The 25,655-nt window shown below is 35.9% G+C and overlaps 1 protein-coding gene across 3 annotated transcripts in view; it reads left to right on the forward strand.

The window, feature by feature from the left end:
- Positions 1–25,655, forward strand: part of necab1 (N-terminal EF-hand calcium binding protein 1) — a 64,112-nt gene that overhangs the window by 1,335 nt on the left and 37,122 nt on the right. For all 3 annotated transcript variants that reach the window (XM_049475307.1, XM_049475306.1, XM_049475308.1), the window contains exons 2-5: positions 3,060–3,084; positions 5,251–5,359; positions 11,903–11,928; positions 12,157–12,254. In XM_049475307.1, coding sequence (XP_049331264.1) covers positions 3,060–3,084; positions 5,251–5,359; positions 11,903–11,928; positions 12,157–12,254 — 258 coding nt within the window. The remainder of the gene's footprint in view (positions 1–3,059; positions 3,085–5,250; positions 5,360–11,902; positions 11,929–12,156; positions 12,255–25,655) is intronic.

The following is a 25,655-nucleotide window of genomic DNA, read 5'->3' on the forward strand; positions in this document are numbered from 1 at the left end:
CCATTGTTATAATGGACATAGTTTCATAGTCAGATACAGATTATACAGGGTTCATTTGCTACTGGTAAAGAAATATAGCAGTACATTTAAATATCTTATTTTATTTCTTTTTGTGTCAAAGGCCAATTATTTATTTACACTTAAAAAAATCATTTAGCTAACAGAGTTGAATGAATTCTGATTGTGTGGTTATGTCTGAAATTATATGTGGCATGGTTTTCATATTCATGTATGCACAAAATAAGCCTGCTGAAAAAAACAGTGTGGTCAGCCCAAAATGGATGAACTTGTTTAAGTTTGAGTTTTTGGTTAAGCTGGTCTACAAACAAGATCAACTTCACCAAGTTAGATAACCAGAATGACTGAGTTTGACCAAACTGAACAAGCTCCTCCTCCTAGATGCCATATTTATATTATTCTTCCCCATTCTGCATTACTTATTACATATTTGCAAATTTGCACTGCTAAATTATTATATACCTGCGTACTTGCACTGTCTGTAAGGCTGATATCAGTCATCTTCTCATTATGTGCAGCAACTGGCGTACATTGTTGTTTTACTGTGCACTACCTCCATTACACTTTGAAGGACTTCTTTTAAACATTATATTTTGTATATGTATCTTTTTCTGTATCTTTCTTAGACTTTTTTCATCCATCCATCCATCCATCCATCCATCCATTAATCATTTTTGTCGACCAGCAACACCAGGCATGACCAAAATCAAATGCTCATATATACTATGCTGGTCAGGTGTTAATAATCAGATGTTAATAATCAGCTTAGGGTATGTTTTTGTCTGGAAGGCCAGCTTTTCAACCACCTGGATCATGAAATATCAGTTAAGACCATTCGAAACAAGCTACCATTAAACGCTGGTTTTAGGGTGATTTTTTCCAGCAGGTATTAATATTATTATTAGCATTAATATAAATAAAGTTAATGATATATATAAGGAAGAGATGATGAGAACGCGTTTGTCAGGCTTAAAATTGCTAATGTGGTTAACGCACAATGCCATTCATGGAATGGAAGGTGTAAAGCATGCCACTGCTGGACTCTGAAGCAGTGGAAACATGTTCTGTGAAGTGCAAATCATGACTGTGATAAATGAGTCGGAAATTGGCAAACGCCAAGAGAATGGTACAAGTCTGACTGTGCCAACTGTAAAATTTGGTGAGAGAGAGAGACAGTTGTATGCCTCCAGTGTTATAGAAATAGTAAAGGGAAGACCCTTTTTTGATCCAGTATGACTAGACCATACTGCACAAAGCAATGTCTATAAAGACACGGTTGGGAGAGTTTTGTGTGGAAGAGCTTGACTGGGCTGCACAGACTGGCCCTGGCCTTAAACCCATCAAACACCTTTGGGATGAACTAGAACAAAGATTGTCAGGCAGACTTTCCTGTTAAGTGTCTGACATCACAAATTCTTCTCTAGACTGATGGGAAAAATCTTTCTATAGATTCAGATGTTAATAATCTGATCTATATATATATATTGAAGAAATCCTTCTCAGAAAGCTGTTTAAAGTGGGGATCATTAATACTAATGAATTTAGAACAAGATAATAAAAGCCTATCTAGATATAATGTGTTGGTGTCCTAATTCCTTTATTCCTTTATTATTCCTTTATTATTTATTTTATTGAACACACACTGTGCTGCAATAAATCAAGAACTAATTATTTAACCTGGGCTTCTGTCTTTAAAACCTTAACATGCATTTGTTCAGTATTTTCACAGAACTGACAATGTGCATGACATGCTCACAAAAGCATAATGTGATAATGATTAATATTAATATATTATCCAACCCTAATATAGAACAAATCAAAAAGCAGAGCCATATCATATTGATCATATTTGCTCTCTTTTATATGGATGTATTAACCTAAGATAATGGCTATAACTGTGTAGATTAGGGCTTGGCAATATATCGTAAGTATCAATATGCTTAAAACCCTTTTATACAAGATGGGTGGTTTGTGAAAATAGTTTGGCTTCTGGAGGGATGACACAACAGAATTCTGATTTGTGTAATTATGATTTGTAGTTACTGACATTAGTAATTACTGTAGTATCATCATTAAGATGTGAGATGGAACCATGTTTATTACTGACCTAATTAAGCTTTCCTACACTCTATTTGAATTTGCTACGTATATTTCTGTCCCTGCAATTAAGAAGATCCTCATGAACAACACGAATAATCCTGGAAAACGACTATAATAATTACTTCTAATAGATTCACCTTTCACTAATATTCTGTTGGCATAGATTCTCAGAAAGAGGCTAAATGTAGCAGCTCTTGGCATACACGCATGCCATGGTTTAATTTTTAGCGTGTGAATACTCTTGCTGTGAAATAACACCCTACTTAATAGAGTGCTCCCGAGCTTGGGGACTATAGTCTCTCTTAAATCCCATCTGTTGTTGGAGGCTTCCTGGCAATATCTGGCTGCCTTCCCAAGAGCATGCTTCTCTGAGATTAGTCTTTAACAAATAGCAGTATTGCTGGGTAATATAAAAAAAATCAATTTCACAATATTGTTTAAATATTATGCCAGAATATCAGGTGAGGGACATACTTGAGTATTAAGTGATCTTTTGCTAGAAAATGTTCTATAATGCTGGTTTTAGGGATGCATATAAGAATGCTACAAGTCTCACTATCTAACTATGATAAAGCTACCAGGAAATTACTCACTAGAACTGCACTAGAACCATAGAAGTACACTAGAAATGCCATAGAAGAACCATATACTAATAACAGTAATATATGAGTGTGAAGAACCTTTAAATTGCTAAAGAACCTTTTAAGTGATGGTCATGTAAACCTTTAAACCTCATTTACAAAACATGGTTCTTATTGGAACCAAGATACTCTTCAGCATCTTTATTTTTAAGAGTGTATGAATGTGAATGGGTATCTTTACAATTTTCACCAAAACCTGTGATTCACCCAACAGTGTTCCGACATGTGTCCTTATCCTAGGACAGCCCTGTTATATCTCTGTCAATCTAGATTCTCTTAACATTTTCTCTTCTTTTTCAGATATTGAGAAGAGCTGATAAAAACGGTAAGACGGTCTTTCTTCTTTAGTGTTTAATACAATTTACACATCAATCAACCATTACAATAAAACCACTGACAGGTGATGTGAATAACAGGCATTATTGGATTATAATGGCACCTGTCAAGGGGTGGCATAATTTAGGCAGCAAAGTAGCTGTTTAGTTTTGAAGTTGATGTGTTGGAAAGCAGGAAAAATTAGGCAAGCACACAAATCTGTGATGTGTATGATGTCTGAAGCATCTCCGGTATATCAGGGAGATCTTGTGGGGTGTCCCCAGACAAACATATCCAATCCATGAATTCCCTACCTTTCAGCTAACAGGACTTAAACCCCCCCAACACTCCAAAGCTAAGCCATATTAGTAAGAATATATATCCCATATATATTTATATGCAATAATATTGTCATAGTTTTTAAAATAATAATAATGGTAATAGTAATTTCTTGATACATTACATTATGTTTAACGTTATGTTATTGTTATTATTTCATACAAAATGTTGGTAAGTCTGTTGTTTACAAAATAGACAAAAATGTACATATTTTTATAGTTTCTACTGATTTTTTAAAATGGACAAAATATTTTTCTTTTATTAATTATTTCTATATAGGCAAGAAAAGTGTTATCAGCAAAAAAATATATATTATCATGAGTTTATGATTTTAAGGGTCATATCGTTTCGTCCACCATTATGTATTACCCATAAACTATATAGACTTTTAAGTTAAAAGATCTGCCATAAGCAGTTTGGTGACACACAGGACACATTCACAGGTATTGTGAGTTTGGGTTTATACAGCAGGAGGGGGAACAGAATAATATTAGGCAGGTGGTTTTAATGTTATGGCTCATCACTATATATGTTGTATACTCTAAGCCCTTGACAAAAGCGGATTTAGTTTTCTTGTGTGACTCTCCCTCTCACGCCAATAATGTTGCTCTGTTGTCATGGAAACACTGGACTGTCCGTACCATATTTAATGTCAGTCAATATTTTAGCACTTTTACACAGAAACCTGTTTCTGAACAAATGTCATTCTGAGTTCATGTTCAGGATATATGTGAGTGGTGTTATAGGAGAAAAGGGAAATATTAGATTTCAGATTAATTTATTTAGTGTATTTCTTTATCAAATCTTTTTAGTTATTTGAAGTGCTATAAAAATGAACACTAAATAAAAAAACTGCAGATATAAATCATAAAATTCTTAAGCAGTTAAGGGAGAGTTCTAGTAAGTGGGTGGTAAATGGTAATTAGTAAATTGGGGAAAAACTTGTAAACAGCCCTTATTCTGATTATATTTTCTGACTGTAGGCAGAGCCAAGGAACAAGAAATACCCAATTTCACAAAAATCTGCATTATTGAACATTTGGGGTTTTTTTGTGAACATTTAATCAAATCATAGATAAAGGATAGGATTCTATCTGTTGTTTCCACATATTTGAATTACAACCTTTTATAAAACAGTTTTCTTTTGAAGAGAACTAAATTCACAGTGTTATAGTGATTATTTTGTGGCTGAATTGTGTGTAGTCTGTGCTGTTGTATGTTCTTTCTGTTTTGAGTGCATGCTGGAATGACTCACCTCAGGACTTGCGTATGTCACCATTTTTAGACCAACCTGAGGGCATGGGCACGGGGTCATAACACAAGCGTACTGCCATTGTACCTACATTATAGCGGGTCATGTATCTGCCTCCAATAACAACACAGAAATTATACAATCCTGGCTGAGATATTAACCTGTGATTTCTGTGCTTGTCTCTTTGACAGGATATTCAGTTCTGGGGTCTTTATTCAGTTTATCAGTTATTTACTAGGTATTGCTGATATGTTAGAGAACTTAACTATGCTAACTTAGGGCAAATGTGATGATGTAGTGTATTGTAATATATTACAATACTGTAAGCAGAATTATATAATATAATATAATATTTTTTCAATGTAAGTTTCAGAGACCTGTCATAGTATAAAATATACGCCATCAAGTAAATAAAATCAATGTAAAAGTTAGACAAAATACAACATTGTCTTCTAGTGGTTGGGGCTTAAACACAACACAAAATTAACCACTGTCTGACAACAATAGTAACATGTAAACTGTTAATTAAAAATAAATCCTGGGTTTTTGAGATACATTTTATACATTTTGTTTGCTTTTTTACAGATGATGGGAAGTTGTCCTTTGACGAGTTCAAGGCTTATTTCTCTGATGGAGTTCTGACAGGAGATGAACTGAAAGAGCTCTTCCATACGATTGATACTCATAATACAGAGTAAGTATTACAGCGCTGGGTAGCTGGCATATTTATGACATAAAGTATCATCCAAAGGTTTAGACACACTTTAAATTCAGGTTTTTTTATTTTAAAAATTGTGCATTGTAGATTAATTCTAAAGTAATCCAAACTGTGAACTATTTAGTAGACAAAGTGATAACCAAACCAACCAGAATAGGTTTTATATTTTCAAAGTATTCACCTCTTGCTTGGATGACAGCTTTTTATCTTGACTTTTTCTCAGTACCCTTTATGAGGTAATCACCTGGTATATTAACAAAAATATAATAAGTATCAGCACAATGCTGCTCAAATGAAGCGATTGAGCTTTAATATGTACTGACAGAACAGGGCATATAAAAAGCATCTCTCTTTGTCAAGGACACTGTTTGAGTTGGGTGGTAGATGTTACTGATGCTTTCATGCTCCGAGCTCTTGCTCCCTCAGCAGCCACTTACCAGTCTTCTACGAAGCATCATGAACACAGGCTTTGTTGTGAGGAGCATCCTAGGGCTGTGAGAAGCCATTAATGACATGACTTGGCATCTTCCAGCCATTTGTTTTACTTTTATTGTGTGAGGTACAAGCTTTCATTATTATATAAAAAACTAAACAAGCAAATGTTAGACATGAAAAAATCAGCCTTGATCATATTATTTTTTTATCCTGCTTTTACCCCAATTTAGCTATGCCTATTATACTACCCCCTCAGCTCTACTCCCCCAAATACTAGTAATGCCTTAACACATATATGTGTAATTAGCCAGGTCCTTTTTTCCAACTAATGCTAATGTAGGATTACCAAATAGCCAGCGCTTTTGGAGGAAAGCACAGGGACTCGGTTTAGATACATCAGCTCACAGACACCTTGTGCTGATTGACATTACCCAGGAGTGATGAGTGGAAAGAGCGCCATCTACCCACCTAGAAAGAGCAAGGCCAATTGTGCTCTATCTCACGGCTCCGGCAGCTGATGGCGAGTTGCATTTTTTAACAGTGTATGAGATCAAAATCAGTCAAAATGTTTGTAAAAACACAGTTTAAATACTTTTCCTTACAGTGATTTCTAATAAAATGTTGCATTTCAGCTAATTAAACTGTATTAATTAAATGTGCAGTAAGGTCAGTGTTCTTTAAGAGCTGATGATATCCTTGATTTATCTTAAAAGAGTATATTTTTAATCCAGTTTATTACCATTTGATAAATATCTTGTAACTTGTGTCTGTATAATTTTCCACACTTTAACAAAGAAAGATTGAGAGTTCTCATTATCTTTTTTCCATCGTTAATAAAAAAGGTTTAATCTAGTTTAATCTTTTGCGGAAAGTTCTAATCAATATTCTTATGCATGTTTTATGTCTCACTAAACTTGGCCAGTATTCAACTCCTTTGTGAAAGGAAAAGTGATGAATATTCATTAGGGTCATTTTACTTAAAACAGGTTCTTTCATATTTTATTTTTATCTACTTATTTCTTTGTGTTAATCAGCTTGTTCTCTCTGTGTGCTCTCTGAGTCATGTAGGGGCACATGTTAGGGTGAATGTTTTGATCCAGATTACACCTCAGAATGAATATCTCATCTCATCACTTGAGTCATCTTGGTTTCCATAGCAGCCGCTCCGCCGTCTGATTAGCAAATGCTTTGTAGTAGCGTTTGATGGGAATGAGCCTTCTGTTTACTTTTTTAATCCTTTGTATGATGGGAAAAAAATCCTCTTTGATGGTGTGATCTCAGGCAGGAACATAGGGTTTTTTCTCACATTAATAATCATACTGTAAATTTAGAATTATGTATTTGTTGGTTCTTTTGGTGATTATTCATATGGGCCTTCAACTTTACAAGACACTTGTATTAATCCTGAGAAACACAAAAATATATACAATATAGAGCAGTGTTCTTCAAATGATTCTGTGGGTTAGACCCAAGAATCTTTTAAATGTCTAAAGAACTTACACTTGATTTAAAGGTTCATTACAAGTATAACGGTTCTTTTAACGGTTCTTTATTACAGACTTCTATAACATCACTTAGTTAATCATTTTAAGCACAAATATTTTTAATATTATGGGTGCAAAATTATCAATGAATGGACATTGATACACTTAAGAACCTCCAGTGTATTATTCTTGGTTAATTATTGGCACTTTTTGTAGTAGATAGGGGGAAAACAATTGGACATTCTGTGAGGTAAATAAGTTTAAATCTATTAGGCTTGCCACTGATAAAATATTTTCATCAGAATAAATTCCTTTTACTCATAAAGGCATTGCAAATAGCAGCATGAAATCTCCAGGCCATTACTTTCATTTCGAATTAGATTAACTAACAATCACTACAGTAATTAATGGAGTATTGGGAAGCCACTAACTTCAAATATTATTCATTTTCTATGTCCTTTGCTTGTATAAATGTAATGTTGCTGCTTAGTCCTTAATAAGCACTGTAGCAGAGTAATACTTGAAAAGCCAGAGTGCCATTATTTTAACATTATTGGGCACTCTCAGCCAATCACAATGCGGTGTTTGAACTAACTGTGGTATAATAATTAAACAAATGAAAAAAGCATAAATAAAAACACCAAACACGCATTGAAGACTTTTTAATGTAAAAAAAAAAAAAACATACACACATGCATATATTTAATATGTTTTATACTTTAAATAATATTTACATGTCATCATTGTAAATAAATACACATATTTAGGTTACCAATGTTGTTTCTATAAACTGAAAACTGTTTTTTTTTTTTTAAACTGAAATATTTTGGGCTGTACCTTTATATTGCCACAGAAATAAACTGTGAAAGATGTCAAATTGCCTGAAGGGAAACTCTAAACACCCACTTCTGTCATGTCATACCTAACTGGCAGGTATGTTGCATAGCAACATAAGAAAGACCACCCTCCTTTTTCTCCCCACCAACAGCAATTCAACATCCATCACAGTGGAACTGCTTATTTTTCTTTATTTGAAATGTATAACCTATAATCCAAATAGTTGGGTGACTACTACCTGCCAGTACAAGATATTTCATGCAATTAAATAACTTGTCATTCATTGTGTGTATGTTTGTGTGGCTGAGGTATCATGCATTATTCAACTAATGCTTTAATTATGCCATTGAAAGTCATCATTGTAAATAAGCCTTTGCTATATATTTTCTTATCTAAATGCTCATTAGTCCTCATTGGAAATTTTCATGATTTAAGCATTATCTTTAATCCCAAATGTTTGAGAATAGTCATGAGGAAGTGTACCAATTTTTCCAGGAAGATGAGAGACTTTTCTTCTTTCATTTAACCTGCATGATTTGTTTAAAGTTAGTCCGCCTGCTCTGGACTGTGAACTACTTCAAGACTCTGATTCCCAACATGCACTCACACCGGACTCCCCTGACTCTGCTGATCAAGTGACGCCACGGCGTTCGCGCTCCCCTAGTTACCGATTGTTTTCACCTGGCCTGTCTAGTATAAATAACCCTCTGTTTGATCTGTCATCTTCAGAGTATTGAATCTAGCTAGATAGCTCCTCCATAACGTGTTTCTTTTGTTTGTTGACTTTGTTACCGACTTGTTTTTGTTTCCGACTTTCCAACTCGATTTTTGCTTTGCCCTTTCTATTTTTGATTTTTGTTGCCGATCTATTTTTGTATTTTTGACCACTCTTTTGTCTTTTCCCGCCACCTATTGTTGGATTTACTGTTTTTAACCCTGTTTTGCCTGACTACGCACAGGCAATTTGTTAACATTTGCTGCTTTACTGTTATTGACCCTGCCTGTCACACATTGACTGTGTGATTTGCATCTGTGAGTGTCTGTCGTGTGTCTGGCCTGCGAGACATAGGCACCCTGACACGTTTTAATTAGTAAATTAATCTTTTTCAAGGAGTATCTGCCACTGACACAGGTGTTCAGTTGCTTACACAGCTTGTATAATGTCCATTGAGAAACACTGGCATTAAAATAGGATGCTTTGGAGCACTCACACATGACCCAAAGTTTACCATGCCCTATCCCAAGTAGCAGTTAATGGGGTATAAATCCAGAATTGAACTGTGCTGTCTGGTGTGACTGAGCTCCTTCCAATACGTTTAAAATTAATTCGGGTGGAGTTTGTGATCCGGATCTAATCGTCCAGCATCAATAACTGTCATCTCTAAAGCCTCCTCAGAAGATTACAGCCTGATGCTGCAGCACTGGGAGGTCAAACAATCCATTAATACCAGATTTTAGAAGAAAGAAGGAGTAAGCAGATGTCTACAGGCATTTGGACATTTAAGTGTATATAGCTAAAATTCTTCAGATTTCAGGAGATGTGTGTCTTGGTGACTGAGTCAGTGTGTTGTGTAAGAGACAGACAGGCTCCCCCCTGAGTGTTTCAGGCACACAGTGTGACACTGGCACATAGTTAATCATGGTGATTTGCCTGACTTGTCGTAAATAGTCTAGAGCATTCAATTCTTCTACCCTACAATCCTTTAATTCACTTAGGTATTTGTGCCATGCTGTTGAGATGTCATGCTGTTATTGCAGTGCTCCTTGAAACAGAATCGCATTGGTTGCTTAGTGTACCTTTATGAGGCTTTTTTTCTTTAATTTAAGTCCAGCTTATTGATCCACTACTTTAGGTCAGTGGTTCTACATTTGTCAAAATACAATGTGTACACTTGTGAATGTAGTTAAAATAGCAGACCATTCCTGTGCGGGTGAGCATTATCCCGATATAAAATGCCAGTTAGAAGCCTTGAGTACATTGTAATTGCATCGATCTTTCACCAAGAGGTACAATACCCCAAAATACTAAGTAGTGTACATGGTAGCTGGAGGAGCACATTTACTCTCTCTTGTGGCTAATCAGATGCTGTGTCTTTGATCATTTACATATCTGCCTGAAACAAGATTGCAGGCTGTGTTTTTCAGCAATCAAGGGCGTGTTTTATTTATTTTTTATGTATTCTTATATCCATGCATACATATAGCTCTGGAAAAAAGAGACCTTTCAGTTTCTGAACCAGTTTCTCTGATTTAGCTATTTATAGGTATATGTTTGAGTAACATTAACATTATTTTATTATATTAACTACAGACAACATTCCTCCTAACTTCCAAATAAAAATATTGTCATTTAGAGCATTTATTTGCAGAAAATGGCTAAAATAACAAAAAAGATACAGAGCTTTCAGACCTCAAATAATACAAAGAAAACAAGTTCATATTCCTATTCAAATTTTAAGAGTTCAGAGATCAGTATGTGGTAGAATAATCCTGGTTTTTAATCACTCCTCCACCAGTCATACAAACTGCTTTTAGATATATTTATGCCACTTCTGGTGTCACAATTCAAGCAGTTCAGCTGATCATCTATCTTTCTCTTGATTATATTCCAGAGGTTTTCAGTTTGGTAAAATCATATAAACTCATCATCATATAAACTCATCACTCTTGGTAACAAGTCTAGCCTAACCATCAGCCAGATGTCTGGCCCATCAGATCACTGAGGCTGTCTGGGATTGAGCTGCCTCTGAGGTGGCAGCAACAGCAGACTGTGCTGCAAGATCACTGTCAAACATTGTAAATTTGACTGCCTGCAGTGCTTAAAGGAGGATTAGGATGGCTCCAGCCCATCCTGCCTATATCTGGAGCAAAACAGCAGACGACAAGACACGTTCAGTGACTGAAAAAAAAAGAGGCATAAAAATCACTTTAAACTGCACTGTCTAGACAGGTGACAGGTTAAGTGTCCTCATGATTATGTTTCATTTAACACACTGTCTTACTGAATCTCACTGAATTTAAAATCACAGCAAAACAGAGTTTACATAATTTAAATGGTCATTACTGCAAAAAAACACACACATTAGCCATTACATTATAACCATTGTCTCTATGGGAAAGGCAAAATTGTGGCATCTAGATTATTTCTTTAGAGCTTCTTCATGAGATGTGAACAGTATACAATATTCAGTTCATGCTAAAAATGCTTTTACAACATACAACCAGTGAACAAGCAGAAAAGGTTGTTTGCTAAATGTCACAGAAGCACCACTTTTAGTATGATATGTGAAAACTTAGAACCTCATAATGTAATGATTCTAAGATATTTTTATATTGGAATAGAACCTCTACATCCTTTGCGTTGTGTGACTCTATTCATTCTACACATTATGTAGAATTTCTTTAAACCATGTAGACTCTAGTTAGAATTTGTATTTTGGTATAGAACCTATATTTCACTGTTTGTAAATGACAAAATCTAAATGACAAGCTAATTTTCTATTGTTTGTTGTCTTGTATTATTGTATTTTTGTATTATTGTATTATTTTAGCATATATTATCATTAAAAATGTTTTCTGTTTTGACTGCTCATGAACTTGTTGCATCAGTGCTGTAGCTTTAAACAGTCAACAAAATAAGAGTGTTAATATTTTATTATTTACTCAAACAAATTGTCCATTACTGACACTATGATTGGTTTGTGAAGTTTAAACATTAGTTTAAGTTATTAAATATTAAATATTTTGATTTGTTTTCTTTCAGCAACGTGGACACAGACGAACTCTGCGGTAAGGCCAGAATATGTGTTTAAAAGCATGATAATAAGACATATGTGAAGTACATATGGGTACATGTTCATAGTGTTTTCATATTTCATTTGATGTGAATGTCATCATGCTGAACCTTCCTTTCTGGACATTATCTTGAATTTTTCAAGATCTGTTGTCAACTTGACATATTTGTAAAATACTTCACTGAGAAAAAACGATTTCTAGTTTTTTCTTTATTATTCTCAGAATACTTCTCGCAACATCTTGGAGAATATGAAAATGTTCTTGCTGCTTTAGAAGACTTGAACGTCTCTATATTAAAGGCTATGGACAAGACCAAAAAGGTGAGTGGATTTTCTGATTGTTTTCTTAGAGACTACATGTTGGCTTGGCTAGTGTGTATGTAGCACATGCACTGTCTACCAATCCAATGTTTTCTTGAACACTTCGTATGTCCTGTTACTTAGGGGCGTAACTCGGGCATGACCATATCAGCGTTTGAGCTCAGTATGGAGTATGGGGAAACAGTATACTGTACTACTCTCTTTTGTAATACCACCAGATTTTTTATAACACTACTCATTTTTTTGGATCTAAAAACACTGATGATCAATGCTGTTCTATGACACAGCTGTGTAACTGTCAGATAGCTATAGGTCTATGGAGCTTAAAAAGCTGACATAAGTATTTGAATGTACAATTTCAGCATATCTATTGAAACTTAAATGTACCTGACATTTAATAAACAAAATTCATACACTTAATGTTTTTATGTTTTAAACTTGTGGGGGACGAATTCTGCTGTTAACAAAAATGCATTTTAAAATTAGTTAGTTAAGGCATTAAACTAAGAACTCTCAGATAGAGAAACTGAGGTGACTCTTACCATTTTATTCAGCTCAATGTGCCACACAAATCACTTTTGCCAAGGACATAAAAAATGTGAGGGAGTTTGTGCACAAAACAGCAAGCTAAACGTGTCTTTTCCTGAAAAAAACAATTGTCTCTTATTTGTTGTCAGTGGAATCCCTGCATCAGAACCTTTGTGACTGGATAGATACAATTACTGATTACAAAAAGCCGATCTTATGATAATAACCAACAGCAAAATCACCGCCAAATTGTATCGTAAAAGATACACTCTGAATAAGTGAGCAACACACCTCAAGCTTTTTCATTCATGATCTTCAATTTTATATTCCACCTAAGATGGTCATTACTGTATCATTTACACTGATATTGCCAACAGTTATAGGACTACTATAGTGTCCCATGACTTGCTAAGTCCCATGGGTGTTAAAGAATGCTGCGCTGACCTGCAGGATATGTGTGTGGGGCATCCTGTATTGAATGTGGATGTGATTTGTCTGTTTACTCATATATTTCCTCCATCCAATATGTCTAATACTTTTATCAAGTCAAGTCAAGTCAAGAGGCTTTTATTGTCATTACATCTGAGTACAGGTACACAGTGTAGTGAAATTACATTCCTCCAGGACCATTGTGCAACACGGGACAACAAGCAATAGACACCATAAAGTGCAAGGTTTGATAGTTTATAGATTTGGGAGTAGCAGCAAATACTGCTGATAGGAATAGAGACATTTCAGTCTCTGTGTGCTGAGTGAGTGTGTGTGTGTGTGTGAAGTACAGTTTTTGTGTGTGTAAAAGGTGGTGGGGTGGGGTTTAGCTCTGTCTCTGTGTGTTGAGGACTCTGACTGCCTGGTGGATGAAGCTGTTGCAGAGTCTGGTAGTGGAGGCTCGGATGCTCCTGTATCTTTTGCCGGACGGCAACAGAGCGAAGAGTCCGTGTGAGGGATGGGTGGGGTCGTCCACAATGCTGGTGGCTTTGCGGATGCAGCATGTAGTGTAGATCTCGATGATGGAGGGAAGAGAGACTTTGATGATACTTTTGTAAAGAATTATGTAGTTGAGGATGAGGTGGGGTGGTAATCATCCAACATCCTGACCACACTAAAGCTCTTGTCACTAAATGCAATCAAACCCTGACAGCAATGTACAGGGAGTACAGGGAGTTACTCCAATCAAAGCAAGATAAACTATTTTTATATAACATTGATTCTGGATAAACCAAGGTGTCCTGGACAGGTGTCCCAACACTTTTGTCTCTACAGCATAGTATTACTACTCTTATACTCGCTGGGCAAGCCAGTTTTTCAACATGTTTCTTAAATAATTTACAGAGCCTAAAATTGTCTGAAGTTTCTTTTTTTTCCTCACACTTTAATGTTCCCTTCACACTGATGGAGGTGTGTTTGCATCACGCCTTCCCACAAGACTTTTCTTTGTTCCGTGTTCATGTTGTACTTTTTTGGTGTTTCTTACTGTCAGGTTTGGGTTTGTGAAAGAGCCTTTATAATTTTGCTGTCAGAGTCTTTTGTGTGTTGTTTTTCTTTTATTCTATTATTCAGTGGAAGAGCATTTAAACAGAATGAACCTTTGTTGGCATTTCATAATCCTTTTAATAATCAAATTTATGGTTTGTTATCGTAATGTAAAGCACTGTTCACCAATCCTCCTCTTGGAGATCTACAGTTGCTTTCTGCTGGTTTACCCTCTGACCCAAACATATTGGCAGGTTTACACCACATGATTGATTTTTGCTCCAATTTTCCACTTGCAGACGTTTTTTTGAGATCACGGGCACAGGCATTTGCTCCACCTTTGCCCAACATTCGCTCGATGCTGGCTCAGAGCTATATCTGAACTGCTGAAAGACATAATGTGAGAACTTGCTGAGCAAAACCCCAACAAATATCTAGCAGGTTTGATACCTGGATCTTTTGGCCACTCTAAATCCAGTAGTGTGAAAAGTGTTGTGACTGGAAGTTAATGCAGTGACTTGCTATAGCCAAAAAAAGCACAACATTAATCATACCTTATCAAGCCTGGTTGTCTTTGTCCATTTTCTCATCCATATATGTATTTATTTTATTCTTTGTACCTTTGTGGCAAATCAACTTTAGCGCTTATTTCTTACTGACATTTATTTTTGAAGAAGCAAATCATATCAGTTTTTGTGCATTTTCATGACAAAATGTGTCTTTTGCGAGCAGACAGTCTTGTTGTGGGTCCTTTCTGGTGAAAGATCTTGCCATGTGTAACCATGTCACTGATCAGTCTTAATCAGTCCAGCTTGCAAAACACAATAACTTTTCACGATTACAAGATAAGAAAATGTGTAGTATAAAGCATACAACAATCACAATGAAAGTTGTGTATTGTATTCATGGCATTACACACCTGATCCATATATTTAAGAGCTTCTAAAACCAGTATTTAACGGAATAGGCTGATTATCAGTCTTTAGGAAGGTAGATCTGCAGGGGCAGCGATTGTGAGCACTGAAGTGGAGTGTATTAAGGGTTGACTGATTGTAATGGTTTTCTGATGAGATCTTAAACTCTCCTACTGGCAACTAGTGTTCTCTAATAGTGACCATTTATCATTAGGAAGGAAAAAGAGGAAGGAAGGGAAGATGTTGTACTGGATTATTTGTTTGCAAAAAAGACAGAAATGACTGAAGCTATAACCAACACAAGTTTGGTAAGTTTATTTGTCCAAATACTTCTGTAAAATGCTGTGACCAAGCACTGACCTCCATCTATAATGTTTCCACACTGATGAAATATACCTAGAAATTAAATTCAGAACAATAAACATACTTTCTGCAGAGTTGTCTTGTCCTAAATGAAACCTGCAAAATCACAGAAACTTTGCTGTCTCAAAAGGGCTATAGTGAATATGTAAAAAGACTAGATCAGATGTGACATTTTAGGTTTTTGATAGCTTTGGTCATGACTAGCTTTTTCTTGCTTAGTTTAAACTGTCTTCCTCTGCGAGCATGTCCTCTGACTTCTGCACAGACTGGTCGATGTGTAAATTTACATCTTAGTAAAACCACTTTCTCAGAATCCCTCCACCTCCGATCTATAACAAGCTCACACTTGTTTCAAATCTCACACATCCATGCTTCATTCACACTGAATTTCCATTGTTTTAAAGCCCATGTTCTACACCTATCCTAAATTTAATTCATTCCACTGATAGCCACATCTGATGTTGGTTTGCATTTATGTGAGGTAGTAAAACACAGTCAGAGATACATAATAACTATATACTATAAAAAGTCCTACACACCCAAACTAAAAAACTAAGATCTTCTAAAACCAAGAATAAAGTGATCAGGAAAGGCAAATAATTTAGATCTGTAGGAGTAGAGCTTGTATCCTGTGGGAGTAAAGCTTTTTGTCTGCTTTTGCCATGGGTTTGTTACATTGGGTAAAGTAAGTAAGCTGTAGTATAGGGTTTGCATCTAGATTGCCTGCTCCCAGTGCCGCATGTAGAATTCTACAATTACCACACTACTTCCCTTTCCAAGTTTTGTGATGGTGGGGAAAAGCTTGTTGGAAACAACAGAGGACATGGAATGCCACATAGATACATGGATTTTATTGGTTTTAAGCATTAAGCTTAAAACCAATAAAGATTAAGCATCGACCAATACTTATTTTCACCATTTGCGAACGTACACAAAGAAAAGTAATGTTTAAAATTGTACAATAGATTTACGGTTAGGTTGGAGTTCTTTAACCCTCCTGTTATGTTACAGTTTGTAAGAGCTAATGCTACTCCAGCCCCGGTGATGAAGAACTAAACTGAAACTCCTGTATCATGCTACACTTCAGCAGAGTGGCTTTACTGCTCCTTTACAACCTGACTGATAAAATTCATACATAAGGCACACTGGATTATAAGGCGCACTGACGATTTTTGGGGGAAATTAAAGGATTTTAAAGGTGCCTTATAGTGTGAAAAATACGATAAAAGGATTTTTTTAGTATGAAACTTCTTCTGATTGCCTTAATTAGTGTAATCAACATATAATAGGAAAATGGTTCATCTTACATATTTGCAACCACCCCCTGCAAAAACAAAAACTAATTTGCAATGTTATGTTTTAATGTTATGTAAAACGATTGTGTTTTATATGTTGTTCTTTCAAAAGTAATAAAGTAGTGAAACATTTAAAAAGTTTGTACATGTATTTTTTTTTTTATGAAAAACTAGTGAATTGTCCTAATTGAACCCTCACCTGTTAGAGATAAGAAACACCAGTACAGGTGCTGGTCAACGAATTAGAATAATTTGAAATAGTGCAATCATGACATTCATGAATGCATTTTTTGTGCAGAAAGCAAATCAGGTGTTCACCGCACCTGTCCTACTCGTTAGACTAATCACAGAACTCGTTACCTGGAAAAAAATTTGCTCAGCTGAGCTTTCCAAAAGGCCCATTTAGGCCATTTAACTGTGACACTGTTGTTTTATTGAATTAGAATAATAGAGAAACCGTTTCATTGAATTAGAATAATTTTTATTATAATTACAATCATCACTTTCTCAGTATTTTGTGGCTGCCCCCTTGGCTTGTATGACTGCCTGAAGTCTCCGCGGCATCGATTTGACCAGCTTGTCGCAAGTTTCCGCACTCACAGCTTCCCAGGCAGTGGCGATGTTCTGCTTCAGTTGGTCCAGCGTAGTAGGCTTTCTGTCGCGAATTTTCCGCTTGACGATGGCCCAAAGGTTTTCAATGACATTGAGGTCAGGCGAGTTGGCCGGCCATGCCAAAACTTCAAGCTGTTTTTTAGTGAACCAATCTTTGGTCGACTTTGCCGCATGAGCCGGTGCAAGATCCTGTTGAAATATGAAGTCTTCTTCGCCGAACTGTTCCTCAACAGTCGGAATCAGGAACGTTTCCAGAACATCTTGATATACGGCAGCATTGACAGTCTTCTTGAGGAAGCAGAGTTTCCCTACACCTCGAGCGGACATGCATCCCCAGACCATAACGCTCTGGGGAAACTTGACGGATCTTTTCACGCACTCGTGGTTGTAGGTTTCGCCACCACGACGCCAGACACGAGGACCTTGGTCACCGAAGGAGAAGCGTGATTCGTCACTGAAGACCACTTTCTGCCAGTCTTCAGCAGTCCACTCGCCGTGTTCTTTGGCCCACTTCAGCCGTTTCTCCATTTGTTTCTTGTTCAGCATCGGTTTTACTGCTGGAACGCGAGATTTGAAGCCGAGTTCGCGCAGACGACGGTAAGTGGTTGATCTGGAGACGTCAGCGCCGGTCTGCTTGTTCCACAAGTCGGTGAGCTCGGAAGTGGACTTGAACCGGTTGCTGACTGCGATCTTTCTCAGCTGCTTGTTGTCGCGAGCAGAAGTTTTTCAGACGCTGGAACAGTTGGTGCGCTTGCTGCAGTTTTTCTTGAGAGCTTTGCAGACGGAAAACTGGCTGATGCCGAGCTGCTCAGCAATTTTAGTTTGGGTCAAGCCTTGTTGGCGAAGGGCTTGAATTTGAGCCACTATTCCGGTTGAGAGGTCGCGCTGCTTACCCATGATTGATTTTACAACTTAGAAATTCTACTCAACCCTGACTTTATACTGCACAGTGAACACTCTTCACAGAAAACAAAAATTTGAGCATTTATTCTAATTCAATGAAACGGTTTCTCCATTATTCTAATTCAATAAAACAACAGTGTCACAGTTAAATGGCCTAAATGGGCCTTTTGGAAAGCTCAGCTGAGCAATTTTTTTTCCAGGTAACGAGTTCTGTGATTAGTCTAACGAGTAGGACAGGTGCGGTGAACACCTGATTTGCTTTCTGCACAAAAAATGCATTCAAAGAATTTCATGATTGCAAATTATTCTAATTCGTTGACCAGCACCTGTACACTAAATATTGATAGAATAATTAGTAATGGAGTTAGTAATTAAATATTCACACTGCTTGTTAGCATGTATTTGGTGTCAGACATATTTTGGATAATTAAACATGCACCCAGGAACACCATTGCTGTCCTTGACAATTAAACATAACAGAAGGGTTAAAAGCAACCCAACAAAAGTAAGCCTCTCCTCTAAACGTGCTCAGAGTCGTTCCTGGATGCAGTGTGAAAACACTCTCTGAATAAGTCAGAGAACACTAGTGTCACTGCTAAACATTAAGAAAAAAAAAACAGATTTTAATCTTAATGATTTGTTCGGTCTTTTAGAACCCATATATTTTTATGACATTACATAATATGGAAATGTAATACAGGGACTTTTAGAGCTTCATTTTCATAGACTGTATGTGCAAACAGTGCAAATGCAAAAATCTGTTCTGACCAAAGCATGAGGACCAGAACTTTAAACCACTTTGTATTCTGCAAGGGATAAATAAGTATTATATATGGGTTTGTCATGTCTTGTAATATTTCTCTGTTACATATGCATTCATTATCCGCCAGATAATTTTCACCATTTGCATTTCAGTAAACCTTCTATCAGTCCTGACGCAATCCTTCTAAAAATTCAATTTATAAAGAAATATTTTCCTTTGATGTTTCTTTTGCTGTTGTTATGTGTTTATTATTCACAGTGATATATGATGATATATGCAGAACCATTATGCCGTTTCAGATCTAAGAAATAGCTTATTTTCCAGAGCCAAGGTTGCATGTACTTGCTATCATGAAAGGCCAGGAGGACAAATGTATTCTTTAGACGGCACAGAGGCACTTAGCTGAGATCGGTGGCTGCTTTACTCTGATAACAAATCAGAGCTGCCATTTAATGCATGTCAGGGGGGCATTTAGAAGCATGAAAGGACAATGACATTTTATGTTTTAGTATTGGATATAAACCAGTGATGCTGTGTGCTACATGTTTCTAGTCTTTTTCCAATGTGGATGTAGATTTTTTCTTGTATACTGGATAAGTACCTTATATGTGCACTGAAAAAAATTATGCGTAACATTTACTTAAAAAAAACTTTTGCAACTTTATGCATTTGCTTTTTTTTAAGTAAATTTACTTTCATGTAAATTTAAGTAACTTCAACTCGCTTTCAAGACTTACATAGAGTAAATAAGTGAACTGAACTTCAGTCAATCCTTTCTTTTACTTAATTTCTGCATACAATATTACCAAATTACAATTACTTAATTTATATTACTCAAATAATCTATGATAAATAATATATTATAATTCCTGATTTTTTTTTTATATTTTTAGTTAAAACACACATATTACACTGTCTCAGCACATGGATGGCATGTAATACATTCTTTTCAGTATACTAAAAACAATGTATTACATGCCATTCATGTGTTGAGACAGTGAGACTTGGTCTGTTTACAAAATAAATCTTTGAGATTATGTAAATATTTGAATGTGTGTTTTAACTAAAATTATATAAATTATATTGTATAGATTAAGTAATTGTAATTAGGTATTATTGTATGCAGAAATTAAGAAACGTTTACTAAAAGAAAGCATTGATTCAGCAAAAATACATTAAGTAAAGTTTAATAAAATAAATAATTCAGCAAAAATAAATTAAGTAAAGTTTAATAAAATATAGGATTAACTGAAGTTCAGTTCACTTATTTACTCTATGTAACATTTAAGTCTTGAAACCGAGTTGGAGTTACTTAAATTTACATAAAATTAAATTTACTTAAAAAAAGCAAATGCAGAAAGTTGCAAAACTTTTTTTAAGTAAATTTTACGGATAATTTTTTTCAGTGTGGAGTAACACTAGAAAGTGTTTTTTACCTGTATTTATCATCATCATTACAATATAAAAAAAAGTTTGGGAGAGATATTTATCCAATAAATCTACCCTTTAATTAAAGGAAAACTGCTGTGAAGTAGACTTGGGGCGTAGTGAAACAGGATAACAAGTACAAACATTTGTCAAATAGCCCACCATCGGTCACCCCCAGCATTCCCAAACACAGTGCTTTTAGCCGATGCTCTCAACAGGCTTACAATGCTAGTTTTACTGGTATATAGTTGCTATTTTTACATCATTAACAAGCTCAAAGTAGCTCCACAATTCATTGGTAGAATTCAGAGGGCCCTGACATTTAAAACAAAGCACTAAGAATTGTGAAAGTGCACAGGTAGTTTATTAAAAAAGACATATACAATGGCTGTGTATTGGCTAGAACTTGGCGATATGTATCAAGAAACAGTGGTTACAGTTTAATTCATAACAATACTGTATATTGCGATACTGTGTACAAGGGGGTATATTGTAATATATATATTGTAGTACAAGTGTAGTGACATTTTCACCATTAGCATGTAGATAACACTTCTCAGGGGCACTCAGGTAGACCCAGGTAGAAAATCACACCACTCAACTTCCATGCAGCACGGCTCTCATACTCCAGTCTTCACCAGTATTTAATTAAAGTCACTGCTGCGGGAAGTACAGTCAGCCCACCAGTCTGTGCATGTAGGTTGGTAGGTCATTCATTGGTGTGAGATTTCTTTGCACAGCATGTGGTGCTTTATCATGGCACATTATTTTGAGGGAGATGAGCATCAGCAAGCCAGGATTTTAGATGTGATTAAACAGGGCAGCGATGGAAAATGGAAAATCTGCTACGGCTGCAGGGCAACACAGCATTAAAGCAAGCATTTGTAGCTTAAAATAACAGCTTTAAAATGATTGTGATGCTCCACTGACCTGTAATAGAGACAGTACCGCTTCTGCGATTTCCATTTTGGACTCAGCACACTGCTAACTGCACAATATAGTGCTGGTGAAGTGGGCAGTACATTGTTTTTGTGAACTGTGTAACACTCCATAAACCAAGTTTATTTTTTTGTCAAGTTCAGTAATATTACTCTACCACATCACACCCCTTTTTCCATTTCAGATAATGTTATATTTTTAGCTTGTCCAAAAATGCATGTGTTAAGCTTGTCCTTTAGAGATAACCAAATTGTGAATTACACTTTAGACTATAGGAGGAGCCCAGGATCTAAAGACCAATGTACACATAATGCTGCTTCAGTTTAATTTTTTCTGACTTTTTCCATTAACCATAGCTGTCAAAGTCCAGTTGTGCCATTCATAAATGACAAAAAACGAATTCTAGCAAAAACACACCATTAGAGACAGTGTATAAAACATGACCACATACCACTGTTAGCATGCATTTGATCATTTACATCACCTTGCCATGAGCATGCTGGCTAGTATTCAAATTCACTTACAAGATAATACCTCACAACTTGTAATACATATACAAAGCATTGCCATCCTCTGAGGTAACATTTATTGATTATGATATTATTGAACATTAATTAGGATCCTCCATCACTAATTATACTCCCAATGACACGTTAAACCAGACAACTTTTCATTTAGCAAATGTTTTCTTGCTCAAAATGACAAGCTCTGATATAAAAACCCTGTACTCCTGCATATTCTGTTTTCATTAGTTTTATATCTTCACATAATAACAGCATAAATCACTATTAGAGGAAGAAAAGTATATTCAAAATCTGTATTTCCACTGCTTTTTGGCTTGTTATTAAAGGATTAAATGCTGGAAATGGAGCATCAGAATTGATGCAGGGTATTTTTATTCTGTGTTCACAACTTTTTGCACATTTCCAGCAAAAGTGTGACATTTTTTAAACATGTTGTGAAAATCCAGTTTAGACTCTGAAAGGGATAAACAGCTGCTGCACGCTACAAGGCCAGTGACGGGACTGACAACAGATGATCGCAATACCTACAATTCAATTATAGGCGAGATACAGAGATTAGAGACTAGCGAGGATGCTGGGGGAACGGCAAAATTGACAATCATTCCTCTGAAGATAAACCACTAAGCAGCGAAGCCAATTTTCTCCTGCCATTTAGGGTTTGTGATGAGTGATTACATCTACAATCACCATCAAATGTGACATTAGCCAACCTTAGAGCTGACTGAGTAAAAATATTGAATAAAAAATTGTGGATTGTGGATGTCAGATTGTGTGCAGGTTTTCGCTGCCATTATTCATAGAGTACAATGTGGTGCTGACAGAGTTGTGTATCCATGGAAAAAACTGTTGCTGTTATGTGTGTCTGTGTTTGTGCTGCCTCGGTAGACAAACACAAACACCAGCAGTACACCAACAGATGTTTCAGCCTTTTATAATGTCAGTAAAATTGCCAGACGAATTTGATTCATTCTGAGCTGCAGTGGTTATTGCTGGTATATATATATATATATATATATATATATATATAATATAACCTATAGTATAGTATAATATATGGACTTATACTTTCAAAAGGGAAAGACAAAATATTTTGTTTTGTATGTTTAGTATCGGGATTTTTTTGTTTTATTATGTTCAGACATTCATTACTTTTATGTAAAATCACATCACAGTCCTTATTAATATCATGCTAAATATGAATACTTCATGAATGTTGAATGAGACCTATAATATTTGGGGAACCAAAATTTGGACTTACCGATATCAAGTATAGTATTACAATTCTCAATACTAAAACAATACGTTGATCAAATAAGTTCTTCCTTTTGTTTAAGGTGAAAGTATATATAAAAATACTTTAAACAGTCATTATTATAATTGAATATTTTTACGCTGAAAATGCAACAGTTCTGCAGTGATGAGTTATTTGTAATGATTACCGGTAGATTAATTAATTTATATGTTTTTTAAATTAGTATTTTTTTTCTGTTTTTGTATGTCCATTTGTCCATTATGTCCAAGTTTTTGGCATTGACTTTTTAGCTAACTAGGTAATCAAGCATGCTTGATTAGGTTCACTTATTTAGTGGTACATGTAATGTAAAGAAGGTAAATGTTTATTATCTGGTAGTATTGGAAAAGCATTGAACTTCTAACGCCTCGTGCAACTTTAGATCAGACACTTGCAGACATCAAAGGCAAAAGGTGGGTTTAATATCAGTAACACAGCTCATAATGGCCAACAAAGCAGACATAGGCATGAGCAGAGTGAATAGGCCAGAGTCAAAAACCAAAGGGACAAAATCAAGGAGAGTCATATATAGTGGATAAACAGAAATGAACCGCTCTGTATTTGTCAACAGGAGTTTGCAATAATCTGCAAAGTAACAGATACAGACACTGGGTAATTATTCACAGGTCAGTTCTCAAAAGGAAACTCATAATCAGTTGTATACTCACAGCATTGCTAATCCCCATTCCTAGAACCATTTGAAAATGGTATATATGGCAAAATTCCAAGGTCAGAAAAGCTAACGATAACCAGGCAATCAAAACAAAGGGAAAATCCAAAAGAGCAAAACAACAATACATAGCGGTGATCAGTAACAAACCAGTTAACACAAAACACCCAGTATACAACAAGGACTGTTGGCAATGAGTCAAACAGACAGGTTTATATACACAACAGTAGATGATAGGCAGGGGGAAAACAGGTATTCAGGGGATGCTGAGTGGAAAAACAGTTCCTGATTGGCTTGTTGAGAACTGGTGACAGTGACAGAATGTTGAGGTGGATTGTGGGAGTGGTAGTTGTTTGCGTTGGTAGAATCTAGAAGTGTGACATCATGCAATAATATACTTAATAGCGATTTGCCATTTACTTATACATTAATGCCTGTGTGTGTTCTCTTGTTGTCCAGAAGAAGCTAAATATAGAATTCAGCGTTTAAGCATTTGCCTGTTTTCCCTTTTGTGAGGAGCCGCTTTGTTGAAAGCGTTGGCTTCATACCAGACCATGGGTGAGATGTGTTGTTTTCTGTTGGTTAAAATGTGATGGAAGTGTGCACTGCTGTGACTCATGGCTGGGCTCTTAAAGGTCATCTCTCTGTCTCTGTCTACCAGCCCTGCTCAGTCTGCTTTGATTTGTGCTGTGGAAATGTGTGGGAGAGCCACTATGCTAGATACCATCATGGTGAAATATGAATGGGTGGAGATTTGGGTCAGTGCATGTAAGTGAAAATGGTTCTGGACCTGTTCCATAGCTGTGGTTCTGGAAAAGTCAATTTTGTCTAATCTTTGATCTTATCAGCCTTGACAGCCTGGGCATGATAGTTTGCCAAAAATGTAAATTGCACAGTATTTACCTCACCTAGTGTCAGATTTAAATTATCTGGTTATTAAAGTGTTGTATTGTCCCAAGGAACGCTGCAAACATTGCACTCTCCCTCCCAACAATGATCTGTTAATAATAAACCAAGAATCATTTTAATTTGTTCATTACACAACTAAGGACTTGTCAAGACTGATAGATGACAAGAGGGCATTGGGTCAGTCTAAGGTCACTTGTTGATATCATAATTCACATTATGGGAAGAACCTGGAAATCTAGTACAAATCACACTTCAATATAGTAATATATAGCAGATTATATTGATTATATTGTAAATTTAAATAAAAAAGGAACTTAAAAAGGGCATCAATTAGATCTAAGGACAGTGTACTGAGCAGTCTGCTATCTGGTGGTCAGTGGTAGGACACAAAACAATATTAACCACAGTCTGTCACAAAAATTTGCCTGACAGCTATTCATTAAAATGTAGTGCTGTGTAGTGAATTATTTTGGTAATGATTTAAATAATGATTTAATATTTTTTTGCAACCTACTGTGTTAAATAAAAAAATAGAGGGCTGGACCCAGTGGTCCAGCGGGCTAAGCGCTGCCACTGTGATCACTGCCGGTTTGAATCCTGTTCATGTAGCTTGCCATCAACCATCAGCACAATTGGCCTTGCTCTCTTCGGGTGGGTGAGATGGCCCATGGTAGACTCTAGTTTTTGCATGGGAGCTACAAGAATAATGTAGCTCACAAGAAATGTAAGCCTACCGCAGTGCACAAATTAGCACTCTGCTTCCTGCAGACTTAAATCTCCTCACACTTG

This window comes from Astyanax mexicanus, chromosome 3 (assembly GCF_023375975.1).
Source record: "Astyanax mexicanus isolate ESR-SI-001 chromosome 3, AstMex3_surface, whole genome shotgun sequence".
NCBI lineage: Eukaryota > Metazoa > Chordata > Actinopteri > Characiformes > Acestrorhamphidae > Astyanax > Astyanax mexicanus.